Source organism: Lethenteron reissneri, chromosome 3, assembly GCF_015708825.2.
Source record: "Lethenteron reissneri isolate LAM-NWPU_2019-01 chromosome 3, ASM1570882v1, whole genome shotgun sequence".
NCBI lineage: Eukaryota > Metazoa > Chordata > Hyperoartia > Petromyzontiformes > Petromyzontidae > Lethenteron > Lethenteron reissneri.
In genome coordinates, this window is record NC_083781.1 from 6,837,051 (window position 1) to 6,855,506 (window position 18,456).

The 18,456-nt window shown below is 42.5% G+C and overlaps 1 protein-coding gene across 3 annotated transcripts in view; it reads right to left on the minus strand.

Annotated features, from left to right (window-relative positions):
- LOC133345537 (centrosomal protein of 112 kDa-like) overlaps positions 1 to 18,456 on the minus strand; it is a 204,157-nt gene that overhangs the window by 128,508 nt on the left and 57,193 nt on the right. For 2 of the 3 annotated variants that reach the window (XM_061556394.1, XM_061556402.1), the window contains 3 exons: positions 15,692 to 15,827; positions 8,346 to 8,453; positions 6,390 to 6,572 (listed from right to left, as the gene is read on the minus strand). In XM_061556394.1, the coding sequence (XP_061412378.1) occupies positions 6,390 to 6,572; positions 8,346 to 8,453; positions 15,692 to 15,827 (427 nt within the window). The remainder of the gene's footprint in view (positions 1 to 6,389; positions 6,573 to 8,345; positions 8,454 to 15,691; positions 15,828 to 18,456) is intronic. The other variant, XM_061556413.1, reaches the window with a different exon arrangement.

Below are 18,456 nucleotides of genomic sequence, written 5' to 3' on the forward strand. Positions count from 1 at the left end.
TTTTTCCTCTCAAATTTTTCAACTTCAGTTTAATATCCCTGCTCTCTTTAGATGACATTTAAAATCGAAAAAGCAAAAGGTTTCGCTAATTTGTTTTCCTTAATTCGCTTTGCTGAGTTTTAGTTTCACAAAACTTCTGTCAATATTGTCTATGCAGCTGACTGTAATAGCCTGTCACAAGAAATGCCAATTTAAATTGTGGTTACTGCTCAAACTATTTTACATGACCACCAAGCTCAAAACTTTACAGTCAATGCTACACGGTGATTAACATGCTTTTCAATACATTGGTGGAACGTATTATGGTATTCATTTAAGAACCTTACGTTACGTGTGAAGCTATATACATCATAAGTTAAGTGTTGAACTGTATTTAACTGCATCATTTCAACGACGTCCTTATTGTTTGAGTGGACGATTTAGTTTTATGCCTATGTATAGGCTGGAAATTATTTCGTCCCACCCCGCCCATTTTTACTTATCCCAAAACTTGATTTGCCGTCTCAGTGCTTCCTCTCTTGCTTTTGGGAGAAGAGATAAATATAACTCCGACAAAAGAGTGAATTGCGGCGAATAAATAAACAAAAAGTGTTCAACCAAAAAAGCCGAGCGCGTGCATCATGCATGCGTGTCACAGGAGTGAGTGAGGCCCTCTTTGTAAAGTTAGTTGGCGTGCAATGCATGTTTGTTCATGCCTATCCATACAACTTGCTACCCTAAGCAATGAAAACCCTAAGCCAGTGTGTTTTGACCATGTGGGTCATGACCCTTTTGGTAAAGAGGGCTTTGATGGCCCACTTTTGGTGTGTGACCTTACCAGCAGAGAAGGGTCACTCTAAGCCATTACTTATAGTCGCCCACATCACACATGTCAAAGCCATGTGACTTTAACCCCACGACCCTCTAAACTGTCCTAGAGGCTTATTTGCAAAAAAATGTTTTAACCCCCATTGAATCACAAAGTAAATCTAAATTGAAGTCAGCTGCCAGTCCTTGGGATAAGTTATTCGCATGCACGTGGATATGTTTAATCACTCGCTTAAAAATACTTTAAACGTAAATCTAAATTTGATATTTTATACACTGTACACTTGTGCAGTTAATGACAATGACTGTTATAGCTTGAGGACTAATGTGGTTAGGGCACTTCAATTGTAATGTAAATATTACGAGCTCAATCCTAGTTGTGGGCACATAAAATTTGTACCAATTTGTGGGAAATCAACAGTGTTTGTCCAATAAAGGTAGGCCCCGACTATGGGAATGTGGAATGTCCACCTGTGACTCAAGGCCACAACCAGAGACGAGCAGGAATATACCTAGAAGACACTAAGACTCGCGCCCATTCGGACGACAGAGGTCACGGAGGTAACAGTTGTGGTGACTTTCTAATACCAAACTATTTGTATAGCTACGAGTGTTAGAAATAGATGACTCGCTTCGAAGTAAGTAAGCGTCATCACAGCACTGTGGTACTAATTTTGTATATATTAGCACTTTAACAGGGATACTTAGCTACAGAGCCAAACTATTACTGTCATATATATTATGAAGAATACTGTTTTAGGAACAAAATGCTTGAATAATGATGTGAGATGGATCATACTGTGTCAATTTATGGAAACGCCTTTATTTCTCAAGTCCAATTTGTATAAAGCATCTTCCTGTGTCAAAGTGGACATATCATGGCTGATGATGATGACGACACAAACATAATACAACTTTATGATAACTACCATTGGAACCTCATTTGCCAGTAAAAAATATGATCATTGATTTTTTACCCTTCTATCTGGCAACAAAACTGACACCTTTTTACAAGGAGTCATGTTTACATAGACCACAATACCTACAGCCATAATGCAAACAAAAAACATAACTCTGATAATATATGCACTGTCCTTGAAGTTGATTGGTCCACACCCGAGACAGCTTTCCTTAGAGCCTAGTCTCACATGAGTTGGACCAGATGACGCCAAAAGGCGTCATCTGGTCAAAAGGCGTCATCTGGTCCAACGCCAAAAGGCGTCATCTGGTCCAACCCATGTGAGACTAGGCTCACATGCAGATAGAAAAATAAAAATAATAATAAGAAATAAAGTGAATAAAATACTGTAGCCTGGTTCTTCATCGGAGTGAGTGTGCTGGCAGTCTATAATGTAGACTGTAGCCTGGTTATTAAATTTGGTGAGTGTACTGGCAGTCTATAATGTAGACTGTAGCCTGAAAGAAAAAAACAGCCACGACGTTTCGATCGCAACACAAGCGGTCGTCATCAGGAAAAGGGGGGTTAGCCTCTAAAGGCAAACTGTTTATAAAGGTTTGGAGTTGGGCATAGCCCAAGTGTCTCAGCGGCACCAGCAGCAGCATGGGTGGGGCAGGTAATGCCAATGCTGGAGAAAACAATGGCACCGGCAGTGGGTCTACACCAATCAAAGGGCTGCCAGGCAATCACTGCACCCCACTCCACACACCCACACTGATGACGGTGGAGGATTATTGACAAGAAAACACAAGTCAAGTCATGACCCAAAGTGGTTGATGACATCTTTCCAATGATTGCTGAGTTTATCACCATCCTCTCGGTTGAAATTGTGTCTGTATATATGGATGGCTTCATGAACGAATCTTAGAGAAATCAATTTCGTGTGAGCCAGCCGCATTAAAATGGTGATCAGCCACGGCAGAAGTATTGGGCCTACAGTGTTTCAAATCTGCCTTATGCTCACGAATACGGTCCGAGACATGTTGCTTAGTTTCCCCAATGTAACTGCTGCCGCAGATACAGCTTAGTTTGTAGATGCTAGGACATAGCATGTCAGGATTCTTGTCCTTCACAGATGGAATCAGATCACAAATGTTATGTACTGTGTTAAATCGGACCTGGATCTTGTGTTTGTTCATGATCTTCTTGGTTCTTTCGGTAAAGTCACATAGAAGGGAAATAATAAAATAATAAAAATAAAACATAATAAAATAAAATTCTCACGACGTTTCGGCCACAACGCAAGCAGCCGTCCTCAGGTGAAGAACAGGGCTGTCGGAAAGACAACGTCCCATTCGGATGCTGTCTTTCCATTCGGACGCTGTCTTTCCGACAGCCCTGTTCTTCACCTGAGGACGGCTGCTTGCATTGTGGCCAAAACGTCGTGAGAATTGTATTTTATTGTTTTATTTTTATTATTTTATTACTTCCCTTCTACGTGACTTTACCGAAATAACCAAGAAGATGAATCCCTGCAGTCACGAAAGCTTTAAATCGAAATTTGTTCATGATTTTAGAAATCTTTTTGGTTACCCCTGCTATGTATGGCAAGGTGATGGTTTTGATTGGATCCTCAGATGGCTCCTTCCTCACGGTTGGGGTAATGGCTTTGCGGATTGTGTAGTCAGAATATCCATTCGCCTTGAGAGCTTGGTGTACATGTATGAGTTCATTGGTTAGGTGTTCATGGCCGAAGATACATTGAGCTCTATGGTGTAGCGTTTGATGAGGAAATTCTTCTGAGATGGATGGTGGTGGGAATCAGGTTTTAGGTAGGCGTCAGTATGGGTTACTTTCCTGTAGACAGAATGGCCCATGCAGCCATCTGATCTCTTTTTGTTTAGGACATCCAAGAAGGGTAGCATGCCATCCTTTTCTACCTCCAAGGTGAATTTGATGGGATGGTGTATGGAATTGATGTGGTTGAGGAATTGGTTCAGAGCTGGTCGGCCATGTGGCCAGATGACAAACGTGCCATCCACGTACCTCTTCCACAAGGACGGGCGTAGATGGATGCCTGGATGGCATCCGTCTCAAATTTTTCCATGAAAATATTGGTGACAACCGGAGACAAGGGAGAATCCATTGGGGTGCCTTCAGTTTGTTTGTAAAATGTTCCATTCTCAACGACTGAGAGCGGCTCCCTGTTGGCCACTCTCTCGACCCTGCCCCGCTCAATACAGTGTACGCCGAGTATGAACCGGGAGCCGAGAATTTTGGAACAAAAAAAAATCAAAAATCTCTTGCTGCGTTGTGGTCCGGGGACCTATATAGGGAACTCATTTTTTGAGTGAGGTAGTTAACATCTCCACACCGTGGCACCCTCCGGTAAATATATTAACTTATTTTTTCCCCAGGTTCTTCCGGGAAGCAACACACGCCCTCCCCCCCTTCCCTATAGAGGCCTCCACACACATATAAGACTTTCCAGAAGGTGTTGGATGTAGTCTGATGCAATTCTGCTACCTAAAACATGTAACATGTATTATATGAACGTTTCTTTGCTGTTTTCAGAAGTACATGTCTTTGAAGTGGTGTTAGAGTTATGCATTTAAATATTTAAAACATTTGAACACTCATGGCCTGACGTTAAGTTGATGCTACTGTTGTTTGTGCCATATTCTGAACCCTCTCACATACAGTATACAATTCTTAGAATCTCATTCTCAAAAGCTTTTCATCATTCTTCAAAAAATATAAGTCAGTTGAGTGCTTTAACTTGCTGGGAAAACCAACGTTAAGGCTTCCACATTTGCATGGTTCAATGCAATCTATCGGACAAATTACTGTTATATAAATGTAACTTATATCTTAGAACTGCTCCCGCCTGCATGTCCACTCTTCACCAACTTGACCAGGGTGGTGAAGTATGGTCAAAAACCCCCCATTACTGACAAGGCGTAGGGAGGCCCTCATCCAGCAGTGCAGTGACAAAGGGCATTATCATTTTATTACGTCATTGCTTTTTAGTGCATAACGCACATAAATGTATGCAGTAAACCCTCCAAACAGCAAATTACCCTTTCTTCCATTGACAGTTGCCGGTAAAATTGTGACATTGACACAGCCTCATTGGGCGCTCCTTGGGCTGGCGTCACTGTGTGGGCTAGCAGGGTGGGGCTGGCAAACAATGGGACGGGGTGACCCACACCTGCCACCCTTCGCCTGCTCGGCGCTGACAAACAGCAGTCAGCTACTCACCGTGAGTTGGCTTGGGAGGGAAGCTCCCACCCGCCCCCCCCCCCCCAAGCTGGTGTAGAAGACAAGTGACACTGTCAGAACATGCAACTAAAGTCACAAGGCTGGGGAAATGCAATCTGCTACGGTACAAATGTCAGCAATATGCCAACTTATGAATCAAACTAATTCCGAAGAATTAGGGTTGAGAGCTGAACTAATGTTGCTCTTTCCATGAACACGGTAGTCAGAGAGTGCAATTCACATCATGATTGAGAGCCAATTATCCCTGGAGAAGCACTGAAATCTGGAGACGCTGATGAACTAAATACATGCGTAATATGTACATAGTGCTCTCTGCTGAACTGACATGGCCCTCTGGAAACACGTGAATCAAAGCGGGAGTTTTCAAGTGACACAAGAGGTAGTTGCAGCCATGCAAATATATCAATAGAGCTGAATTTGAACTCATGACCTTATATTGTTGCCTTTAAAAAAAACTCAGATAAAATATTGTGATCCTGAAATGCAGTGTAAAATATTTTTGTAGGTAGAGGAGCATAAGTTCTCACTTATCTCTCACATTCTGCCCAACATGGAATCACAATAATTAACTCATGCTTAACCTACATATTGAAAATGTGTTTCAATTTTACTACTTCAGCAGTATTCAATGAAACCCGGGCTTGAAGAAATGACTTACAATGAACCGATCCATGACACCAACTCATAAATGGCACGTCCAGAGTACTAAATAAACAATGGCAGCTCAACCTCATGGGAAGTGAGAGTTGCACATCGAAAACTCCTATTCATTAATGACCATGTCGTCCATTGAATTAACCTGCATTAACAAAAGGGCATGGAGCGAGCGGTGTTGCAGTGATTAGCGCCCGACGCTATGAACCTAGTGGACCTCAGCGTGGTAAATGCAGACATGTGTGGTATACGTGTGCAGAGCAGTGGCACCGTTATTAGAACATTGTACCACAAACTCAGTCATTGTGTGATGTTCTAAAACAGTTAAGTGCAATGCAGTGCCATCAAAATTATGCAAGTATGAACAAGGCAGATCCTTCAATGGCACTCCATGAGTGAGTGAATGAACACGTCATGGTGGCGAGTCGTGAAATACCTCGCGTGGTATACAGGAGGTCGTGGGTTCGATCCTGACCCTGACACCCATATATTTGGAGTTTGCATGTTCTCTCTCCCCGTGGTCATGTGGATTTTTTTTCCGGGTCCTCCAGTTTTTCTCTCCACATATAGAAACATGCGTTTACAGTATGAGGCTGCAATAAATTTCCACGTGATAAGTCACTTCGTTGAGCTATCATTTGTGGCCAGGTGCCTTCTGAAAAATGGCTGTATTGCTCAGTGGGCCTTACCTGGGAATATAAAAAGTAGTTAAAATAGTTTTAAATGAATGGTGTGATTCTGCAATTACCTTCGCCTCTCGTTTCCTCCTCTCCTGGAAGTGAGACTCCTGCTCCATGGCGGTGGCTCGCAACCGAGCCTCCAGGCTTTCCATCTCCTCCTGGTGCAGTTTCAAGAGCCGCTCTTTGTCCGCCCCGTGATGCTGCAGGGCCAGCGTCTTGTCCTGCTCCTGCTGTAGGCGTAGCTCCACGATCTGGACACCCAGGGAAGACGGCGTTTGCATGATACTATTTCACGCAGCAAAACATGAATGCCCTCTAGTCCGATTAGCAAGGTTGGCCCTACTCATCTTGTCACATTATTGTCCTTGTACTCTGATCAGTCTGGAGGTGATCTGCCCGAGCCAACTTGCACTGCAGGGAATGCGTAGTTTAACGATGAATTGTGTTTGTGTAATGTTTTAAATAAAATTCACGTGACAGTTGTTTTTGCGCCGATTTCTATTTGCTTCATTGTTTTACTTTTGTAATTTTGATAACCTGAGTAACTCTTGCAAATGAGACTATTCTGGTCTCTTCAGTTCTCTCCAAGTGAAATAAATACACTTGAACTTGACCCGACCCTGGAGAGGGCTGGGACAGATGAACATCGTGGACAACCAATAGTACAGATAGTCCCCGAGTTACGATGGTCCGACTTGCGATATTTCGATCTTACGATGGCGATACGATACGATGGACAGAATCTTGGTGAGTACAGTACAATATGATACGTTACGATACGTCCAATGCATGTATGATACGTAGCTTTAGCAATTTCATTTTAGGGTTACCACGATTCAATACGTTCAATGCATGTAAACAGTTTTTATAGCGGATAGGATTGTTTCCTGAAAAAACTTTCTATTAAATTGCAGTTCACATAGGTAGGCTAAGAATTTACCTTGATTTTTTTTTACTTTACATCTTACTGTGCAATACAGTATTGTAATTAATAAATACATACAGTATATAGTTTATACAGTACGGTACTGTAAATTTCTCTGTTTTGCTAAATTATCACCATTCTTTAAGACTCCTGGGTAGGCTAGGCCATCTTCGACTTACGATATTTTCAACTTACGATGGGGTCGTCGTAACGCATCCCCATCGTAAGTAGAGGACTGCCTGTATAGGCTAAGGGATTAGGCGGTGGGTAGCAGAAGAAAATGTAGTGGCCATTCATTGCTGTACCGTATTTCCAGGCTCCCACACCGATGCTCCCCAACATTACTAACCCACACTTACCAGCGTGGCGGAGACATGTGGTCAAATAGGCCCCCGCGACCTGCACGGCGTGGAGAGGCCCTCACTGATCCAACACGTGTGTTCATATTTAGATTCAGTCTCAAGTAAAGACTTGTGTTGTGTATATATCTTGAATTTCTTTTGCACAATACGTAGCCAACTATGATAATCGGAGGTGTTAGCGACGAGATTTTAACTGAAACAGCTTTCATATATGCAATTACAGAGGCTGATGACACCAGACTTCCCCTCCAAGGGATCCTCTGCAATACTTGCCACACAATGGAGTACTTTCTTACCGTGTTTATGTGGTATAAATACACATAACAGACGTATTACTAAACATAGCATAACCCCTGCCGTAGAAATGTGTAATTCCACCTAAACACTCAAAACTACCGATGGAGACAAGCACCACCTCACACTTATTTCAACACAGCAAACTTTTGCCTCTTAAAACGTTTGACTGTATTACATCCAACATTGAGATGTTTCACAGCTCTGATTAATGCGGTTGGCTACGTGCTGTGCGAAAGACGTTCAACAAACGTAACAAAGCAATTCAGAAACAGGACGGTGCCGACCATGGAACTCGCTGGATAACTCTGCCGCCTCTCTCTCCAGCCTCGACCAGCCGCCAACGGCGGTTAATGCAACAATGGGCGAGCCACGGTGACGAGAGCGGTAGCCCCGTGGGAACCGCCAGCACTCTGCCCTCACTACCCTGGGGTGCTGGGTACCTGCTGCTCGTAACGCTGCCGCAACTGCTCCTGCTGTCTCGTGAACTCCTTCGCCTGCTTCTCCCGCAGTGACTTGGAGCGGGACAAGTCGCTCTCCACCTTCGTCATCTGCGTGGGTGATGGCATGAGCAGATAGGCAGGGCCAGTGTCACGAGTGCTGTCCCCTCACTCGCACGTCGGATGCTTTTGAGCACTCTCTCCAGTGCCCTCGCCCGAATGGCAGGGTACTCGATAAATGAGTGGCCAAACATCCCAAAAGTAGGACCATCCTAAGTAACAAAAATCTTGAAAATTCAATGGAAATTTCCTGAAAAAAATATAAAAATCTGTTAATTATAAGATATTTCAATTTACTGTTGGAAAAAGGCCTCTTGATGCCGTATCGGGTCATTGGGGTTGTTTTACCAGACTCCACCATGCTCGTCAGTGTAAGTTGGTCAATGGTGGTGGCCAGGACCAGCTCGGGTATCTCTCACTACCAATGTGAGCCGTGAGCAGGAATCAAATTCAGACTCCCAGGATCATCGAGTGGTGCACTCAGCACTGCGCGAACTCGCTCCACCACCCCACGGAACAATTATAATTATCGGTATTTCCATCATATTTACAAACATATATTTAAACGGCTATTATGGATGAAACAGCTAAGTTTGTGGAAAAAATTACACACACACACACACGTAATATACGACATGCGTAAAGTTTTACTTGTCCTTCCCCTGCACCTCCGATTAGCGCAGTTGGCTACGTACGAAGGTTTTCACAACATGCTCAACACTACTAAGAGCACAGCGCCTGTTTCCCTCCAGCGGTGTAAGGCACACGATAAATGACACTCGAGGGGAACATTAGTTTGGCTTACAATCAAACCACTGCGTGAGATGTTGTGAACGCACAACAGTATTTCACGTAGTTTGGAACTAAAATAACGCAAGTTAAACTTACGTGCGCCGAGTGCCACACTAAGGTTATGAGAACAAAGGGGAGAAAGGCAAGGTGACAGGCTTCGGCCAACCGCTATTCAGAGTGACCTTAACGGTGCCTTTGATATTTTTCATATCTTTGCAAATGCGTATTTGCTGTTTATTTGCCCTCGCGTGTAAATAAAACCAGAAAAATGTTTAGAAACACCAGGCCTTATTCCAAGTTTTGAGAAAAAAAAGCATATTTGTGCCTGATTTAGTGTGAGAACGGAGGCACATGCCAAGAGCCTTTCAGCAAACTTAAAAGGCCTTTCAACAAGATGGACATTAGGCTCACATATCTCTAAAGAAGAACACTTTTTTATATTTTAAGTCTGTAAATGACAAAAATGGGCTGGGAAAACGACATGAGTGAAATATATAATCAACTGTGCAACGGCAGATGCAGTTTATATTATAGAGCAATTTCAGGATTCAGTCTAGTGAAAGGAAAGCTTCCAACTGTGCCTCCCCCTTTTCACACTAAGGCTATTAAAAGTAAGCACTGAAGCGATAACTTCACTAAGAAGTCTAAAGGACAGGATAACATTGGGTACAACCACAGCATACAAAGTAGTCACTTATGATTATGACATCAGACTCTTTAAATTGCAACATTCAGATACGCGAAGCAACCAAAAAAATACACTTTTTGTTATTTGTTGAACGTTTTCGTTAACATTAACCAGCCATGGTGGCTGCAGAAATGCAAAATATACAACTTCACACATATCGTCTCATATAATCCTGATTTTCATTACCACCACCAATAATTTTCCAAACAAGGACATCCTAATGCTCGATAAAATGGCCCCAATGCCTGGTGTGGCTGCAATGCATTTGCCCGGGACAGTTTGTCCGTGCATACAGAGCTGTCTGCTGCGGTTATCACCTCACCCGTGCAACCCTGCGTGCCGCTATATTATGGAAGACCAAATATATTCCTGTGGAAAAACACACTGAAATCCACCCGACCTCGTCAGATCTTGGCAGCTGAGCAGGGTTAAGCCTCAATAGTACTTGGGATAGATTGGGGTAAAAATCTGGCATTGCAACCTTGGGCTTCACAAGGAGGCCAGGAGAAGCAGCCTATTGAATCTGTCTGTGCGGTGCGTTGAGTGTTACCCCTTCATGTGCGATTGTGAGACTCGCGCTCTGCCATTGTGTTGTCCGTCTAGGTGACGCAATATTGTATGTTTAATGTTTCATTTAACAGGTGCTATCAGCTGCACCATAACCGCTTTAATATGTATGCATGTTTAACTTCGGTCGCACCGTATGTAGCCAACCATACCAATCGGAGGTGCAGGGGAAGGACAACAATCTAAACACAAAAAAGCAACATGCATGTGGATACTGAAAGAAGCACAATGCAGTTTGAAAAAATATATAACCTGAATCATCGTAAACCAGCAATACCCAATAAACGAAAACATATCTTGAGTCATGTGGCTTCTGTGAAGATTCTGTGACTGGATTTAAACCCACGGCCTTCTGCACAGATGAGGAACAGTCCATATTTCTCCATTAACGTGTCAAAGTTACGCATATCTGCGCTCAATCCATCTGTGCTTTAAAGAAAAAGAGCCATTGCCTAAATACTTCGCTTGCTATATATTAGATATGAAAAAAATGTTGACTGTTTCTGCAATGTGCTTGATGTACATAAACACTGAACTTTAACAACATGCTATATGGATTTTTTTTTTCTTCTTCAATAGTTCAAGTTTAATGTGCAATTTTATTGACGAACTCAATGCTGTGTCTGTGTGTCTAGGACTGTTATTGCTGTTGTTGTTTTATTGCCTTGACCAAGCTTACATTTAGTATTGAAAAATCGGCAGGAATTTATATGCTTATACGATTTGTGCTTAGACCCTTAATTTTTTTCCTTTTCTCGACTTTGCACTCCTTTCGCTTGATACAAATTACAGTATTACTAGCTGAACCCACTCCTACTGGACATCTGTGAAAATCAGCTACCTAGCTCATCCGATTCCTCCAGAATGAATACAGATTCTGATTCCGATGTTGTACCATTTTTTCTAGGAGGGGTGATTTGTTTTCAGTGAGAATGGGTTAAAAATTCACAGAGTTTGATTCTGTGCAGGTGACACATCCAAACCCTTCACCTTTATTCCGCTTTTATGTAGCCAATGTCAGGCAATTTAGCAAAGGAAGCCATTCAGTCATAAAACATATGCTCCATAAAGAAATTCTTTAAAGTGTTGCATAATAAAGGAAACTTCAAAAAAAGCGGGGTCCTTTGAATAAACATGTCAAAGTTATAAGAAGGCAAAGCTGTAAACTCGAAACATGTGGAAGTTCTTGTTTTTAATATTCTTGGCGTGCCTTAAAAGCTACTCCTGCATCTGCAGTGTCTCACTAAATTGTGATATTAGCATGAAATTGTTCCTTTAACTCTAAAAGCTGATATTGGCCACTTCATATCTGAATATATACAGTATCTGCTTCATATCACTGCTGTTAGAATATTAATATATGCTTAATGTCATTGCTGTTAGAATATTTTAAAAAATGATGGTGCGAACACAAGAAGACATTTAAAGTTACAAAACACATGGTGACTCACTGAAAACATCGGCAATTGCTTTATACAAATTACAGTATTACGAGTCATATTTGACAATACGGCACCTCAAGCTTTAAATAAATATTCAAAACAATATAAACTTGAATCTTCTGTTTCACCTAGCTGACCCACGTCAGTGCAAAGGGCCTGGTGAATGGCACTCACGTATGTACGTCTGTAATAACGTTTTTTTGGGTTAGATCAGGTAAACGTGTCGTTAATCCGCCGCCGCCACCACCACCACACAGCCAATTTACGAAGGTTTGTCACGTAAACAAAACTTGCCAATTAGTTGCTACTTCAGCAAACCGGTATGTTGGAAAGAAAACCGACATTTACAATTTGAGTACAACGTTTCGCTGGTTATTACAGCCATCCAGAATTGTGAAGAAGTCTTCCTGTTTCGGTCTTCAATGTCGTACTCAAATTGTACATAGTTGTGCGTTTCCTCTCCAACACACCAGTGTGCTGAAGTAGTAAATAACTGGCATGTTTTTGTTAACGTGACAAACCTGAGTAATTGGCTGTGTCTGGTGGCGGTGGGTTAACGAAACATTTATATTTACGCAATCTAACCCAAAAACCTTCATTATGGATAATTGGTCGTGAAAGCCTACATGGTAACGTATATATATATGTATCTTGTTGAACTTCTTTCGCACCATACGTAACCAACCATGCAAATCGGAGATGCTAGTCTGCCCCAAATTTGACTACCTGTTGTCGACATCTAGCAAACAGAGGCACGGCACAATCAAACACACCCGTGCAGGTGCGCATTGCTTATTGCAGTATATGACACTCGCCGACTGCACAAGGAGCCATATAACGTAAAAAAGTTTGTTGGCTTCAAACAGCACCTGTCTGGATGTTACTTGATTGTGCCAATAAAAGCGACGTGACCCAAGAGTCGAGTTAAATGGTGCGTGGGCACGAGCGTAGATTTGTTACGCGTCTTTAAAACAAAAACAAAAAACCGTGCTGCATTTAAAGACAAGCTCTCTCATGTTCCTTTTGCGAAAATTTCATTTGTGGAAACTAAGAGGCAGCTTCTGACCTTCACCTCATTCGGGTCTGGCTATGAATAGTTGCACTATTGATGGAGCCTGCGTTTGCCAATTATTTTCAGAAACAAGGCTGAACGCTGACTAGAGACATGAACCAGATCTGTATGGAAACCCCCACAAAAAAACTGTGGCCTTGTCAACTGTTACTGTGCACTTATGACAAGGACAAATATTAAACGGTTTTTACACATGGCACAGCATTAAAAGGTACTGCCCTTTGAAGAGAGCCGCTGGTATGCTGGGTTACAAAAAGTCAATGAATGCAAAGAGTGAACGATAATTTGTACTACCAGACGCACCTTGCACTTATGAACTGGCGAATAAAATGTAAGCTGTGCAAAGAATAAAATTAACAGCCCCTAGCTGACGAGCGTAACCCTCTCTGCACCCCATCTCAGCGTTCCAACCGAGCTTTCTTTTTTGACAGTGCGTGATTTGGGAAAGAAAGTCATCAACTTGTGGCTTTGTATGCAAAATATTTACGGTGCGGAAAAACTGAATTAGATAAATGTTATCTTCATTTAAAAAAAAACTATAAAGTCAAATCAAAGCATCTAACCTGCTTGGACAAGCACAGAGCAATGGTCATTCTCCATTGGCGGCCGTGAACTGTGAGAAATTCCACAGTCCAAAGTCAAGGACCAGTATCTCCATTGGGCAAACGATGTTGACATTCCACAAAGTGGTACTTATTTTATCAACATTGGAGGGATGATGGATCAGGGTGACCCCAACCATTAATTGCAGTGACTTTACCGAAAGAACCAAAGAGTATGGATTCCTGCAGTCACGAAAACTTCAAATCAAGATTGAAATTAAACCATTCTCATTGTTTTTTTTTCAATGTGTGTATGCGCTGTATAAATGTTCTTTATTTAAGCACGTGAGAGCCTGATTGATATTCTCTTTTGCAAAGGAGGCCTGGAAAATGTGTATGCAAGGATTTTTCCTTAACAATATAATTGTAAGTTTTTGTGAACTGGTTTACAAATGTCTATGTAACAATGGCCATCGTGCAACAAATGACAACGTTAACTGCATGCATAAATAGAGGACACAGAAAGCACATACATATTTAACGGTGCCATTTTGGAGTAAACCGTTAAATATAGGCGCAGCGTTTCACAATGGCCTAAATTTAACATTGTTCCTGCCTATATTTACAACCGTCGGGTGACGAGAAATGCATGGCTTTATTTACATTAGGATTCTGTCTTCAAATCAGGCACTATTTTTAACAATGCTCTGTCTTTGACATTGAGTTATTTGTAAACTTGTCCATTGCTCTCCTTGATATTATATTTAAATTGGAAAAGGAAAGAAAAGTACAACTTGGATGGACAAAAATAAAAACCTCGATAACTTCGTTACTTACACTGCATTAAAACATAGAAAACATTTTTACTTCAACATAACATTGTGGGCAATGGCTCTGCACATCAGAATTCATCGAACATCTATGAATACCGATGTGGAACAATGTTCACTCTATTTTGACAATTATCAACATGTAGGTGTTTAAATCAAACATATTCTTTCATCTCTATGCAAACGTCACTGTTGGATGAAGGGCTCCCCCCAAGTTGTGTCGGTCATGAGCATACTTCACCACGCTGGTCAGCGCAGGTTTGGTGAAATGGGGAGCCTATCACCCTGCGAGCATGTTGATTGCAGTGCTTGAGATGGATTGCACTGTGTGATGAGTTCATTGTGATATGCATGCAGGCGATTGCATTGAACGTGAACAACAGGATTTGAAAACTGAAGTGTCCTTTCACTGAAAGCAAACGCAATAGCATGATGTGTACATATGTTTAGTAGTAGTCGTAGTAATAATAATACAAGATGAATGATCAGTCTTCAATTCAAGATCGTGACTTACAAGCCCAAGGCTGAGGTACAAGCCACAAGGCCCGGGAGCCCATGATGTGGAGGCCAGCGTCAAGGTCGGTCATGACGTGTGACCTCACAGGAAGATGCCATACAACATCATCGGGAGTGGAGTCCAATTTATGACGTATGCATGTATGTTGAACTTCTTTCGCATCGTACATGTGAGGTTATCGCCTTGCCGACAAGGGTTGTCCTTTAAACACTGTTTTAAATCCACAAAATTTTGGGCAACCTTTTAATCAATTTGGTCAGTTCTCTCTACGGTGAGTCCCTAATAACACAAAAAAGTATCGTGTCATTTTGTTCATATTTATTGATCTTACATGTTATTGTGATCTCCTCCTATGAACAGACAGGCATATGGACACGGCTAATACATTAACACTTTCAAACGTAGGTACACAAGACCAATTTGAAACACCCATAACCTAAAAGTTCTTGGATGGAGGATACTCAAGGCCAGAACCCAGAAGCCGACATTAATGTCAAGATCTAAAAAAAGTTCCGCCAGCCGGTCTCGAGGCTTAGGACTGGTCTTGGAGACCCAAGACTGTTTATATCATACACCGTCACTGACTATGTAACAAATAAACAATGAACAGTAAAAAAAAATACATCTCTCCGCAACAGTAGAAACATCACAAATAGATTCCTAGCTCAAGGAATGTTTCTGTAACTTCCTGACTCTCCCCCCCCTCCACCTACTGGACATCTGTGAAAAAGAGCTTCATAGCTCATCAGAATAGCCCTGCAGTCGAAATACACATTTTGGGTGACAAAATATGGGGATGTCAACAGCCCTGCAAGGCAGCAGCATGAGGGTGTGTCCACCTGATGTCGCATCTCGCCATATATCTTCTCTGCGTTGAGCTCCACCTGCTTTTTGAAGTCATCCAGGGCAGCCTCTGCTCGCTGGGCATGAGCCCTCTCCGCCTCCAAGGCCCTGGTGTGGCGTTCCTCCTTCTCTCTGTCTCCCACAAAAGTACCATAGCATCCACAGCAACAGTTATGCCCTGTAAAAGGTTTACAATGTCCTCATGGGCAGCTGCATAAGCCTGGTGGTTAGTGTGCTTACAAATGAGCTGGCACAATGTGACAATTTAGTGGGAAGGTTCCAACTGTTGATTGATATTGTTGTTGTTCTATCAAAATCAAAATGTAATCATGGCCAAAGCCATTAATGCCACCGTGCCATGCCAACACTTTCTGGGCTTTGCCAGGATGTGCAGCTGCCGTACAGGAGACACGTGACTTCCAAGATCTGCCCAAACAGTATCCCACCATCTGGTTCTAAGTCTTCCTCATGGTCACTGGATATATGCTGACCATTAGAATGTCTGTGTAGGCAATCGACCCTCCCCCTATCCTACACACAACCCACACAGCATGACCCATTTTTGCCTCATCATATCTACGAAACGTATCTGCCATGTTATCTTTCAGAATTCTGCATTGCTAATCCTGTTTGGTCATGAAATTCCAAGCATCCATCTCTGCGGCCAAATGCCGGCAACTTCGTTATTTATGAAACTAACAACTACCCTCACTTCTGTATTTATGAGCGATAAAATAAATGGTTCTATCGCAAAACCATGAAAGATGGTGACAGGTTTGGGAAGGCTGGATTATAGTTGTTGGTGCATTTCAAAGTCAAGTCAAACACTCTCTTTATACTGGTAGGAACCACCTGGTTCCACCAGCCCACAGGGGATTATTGTGTCCGTCCGTCCGTCGCGCATCCAAAAATGGAAGGTGTGGGGCTGGGTGGAGAGGGGAGGGTGGGGAGGGGCTGGGTTGGGAGGGTGGGGAGGGGCTGGGTGGGGAGGGGATGGTGGGGAGGGGCTGGGTGGGGAGAATGGAACTGAGTGGGGAGTGGGAGGGGTGGGGCTGGATGGGGAGGGGCTGGTCACCACGTGGTCCCCTTATAAAACTCAACGTTTAACCTACTCACGCCGGCTTGTGCCCGCCCTCACAGTCGGGCATATTTGTAGAATACACCACACCGCCGTTGACCCTGGCCATTGACCGAGCAACCCAACGTTCCTACCGGCTCCCTCCGCAGGAATGTGTTTCAAAGAGCATTAGGGGAGAATTGAATACCATGGGCAACCCTGGAGCCAGTGGTGGAAATTCCACATTCCTAGTTACTAAACAGGACAATACCTTTTGACCTTTCCACAAAGTATCACGAATTTATCAACTCCGGGACTGCTGAGACTCGATTCAGAAATTTCTGATGGCGAGTCTAGCACTCTAACCACAGCGCACACACACGCATAATTTGTTACTCAGTGGAGGTTCAAGGCCCCGTAAAATCGTTCACAAGAGTAAGCCACTGTGCGTTCACAATCACCGCCCTAAGTTTCCATCCAAATAAGGGAAGTCACTTTTAATAAGTAATCCCCCAAGTTAGCTGGAGGTAACAAACACCACAATTAAACAGACATAGATCCTATTCATCTGAAGTGCTATAAAATAAATCACTCTTAATTTCAACTTAGTTACCATATTAATTTGTTAAATCTTTTTCATACATGAGCCTTTAATTTAAACGTTTTTTTATGCAATTAAAGTGCAGTGGCTACACAGAGCGATGACAAAATGTAACTCTTGGAAAGTTTTTAAAAGGCACATATATAATTTCAAATGTGTTCCACACTCAGCTCATAACAATATGCATTGACAAAACTACGTGAACGTGCAAGATTCATGTTGGGAAAAATAAAATCTCCAGTTTTATCATAATATTAATAGTTAACAACCCTCTGTCAATCCACTGCTAAAGGCCTCCCTACTACATGTCCATACACAGAGTAGTGCTTGACCATACTGCTGCATGCCAGTGAGTCTGCACATTAATTAGCACGCGCTCTTATGCGTCCAGTCCATCACGAATGGTCAGTGTGGATCGATGAAGGATGAGTCAAAGGATCGGTAAAGTGGATATCACTCGATGCTGATTTTAGCCACGGCTGGGAACCAAACTTGGGTTGAAGGGTTCACAGTGCAGGATGCTAACTACTATGCAACTGCTCCCCCCTCTTTATTATATATGTCTAAAACAGTGGTTCTTAACCTGGGTTCGATCGAACCCCAGGGGTTCGGTGAGTCAGTCTCAGGGGCTCGGCAGAGGTTAAGACACACACCCGACTCATATGATTGTGCACCAGTAAAACATATACCTATGTTTTGAATTTGAAAAAATCATATTTTATTTTTACAATTAATAAGGGTTCGGTGAATGCGCATATGAAACTGGTGGGGTTCGGTACCTCCAAAAAGGTTAAGAACCACTGGTCTAAAAGTATAGTAGCTCACAGAATAACATCTAATTGGCATAGCACATCAATTCCCCCAAATATTTGCCTCTAGGCATACCATGGTGAAATTTCCATTTGCTAAGCAGCACAACAGCAGGTATAATTACCTCATGCAGGGCCATTACATGGCTGATAGATTGACTTACTGCCGACAACTTCATTGATTTACTCAATGTCCATTACATTCAGAGCATACCAAATATTCCTAATGGATATTTGCATTACAGCACGGTCAATGCTATGACATTTTACGTAAAACAAATTCCCATTTTTACT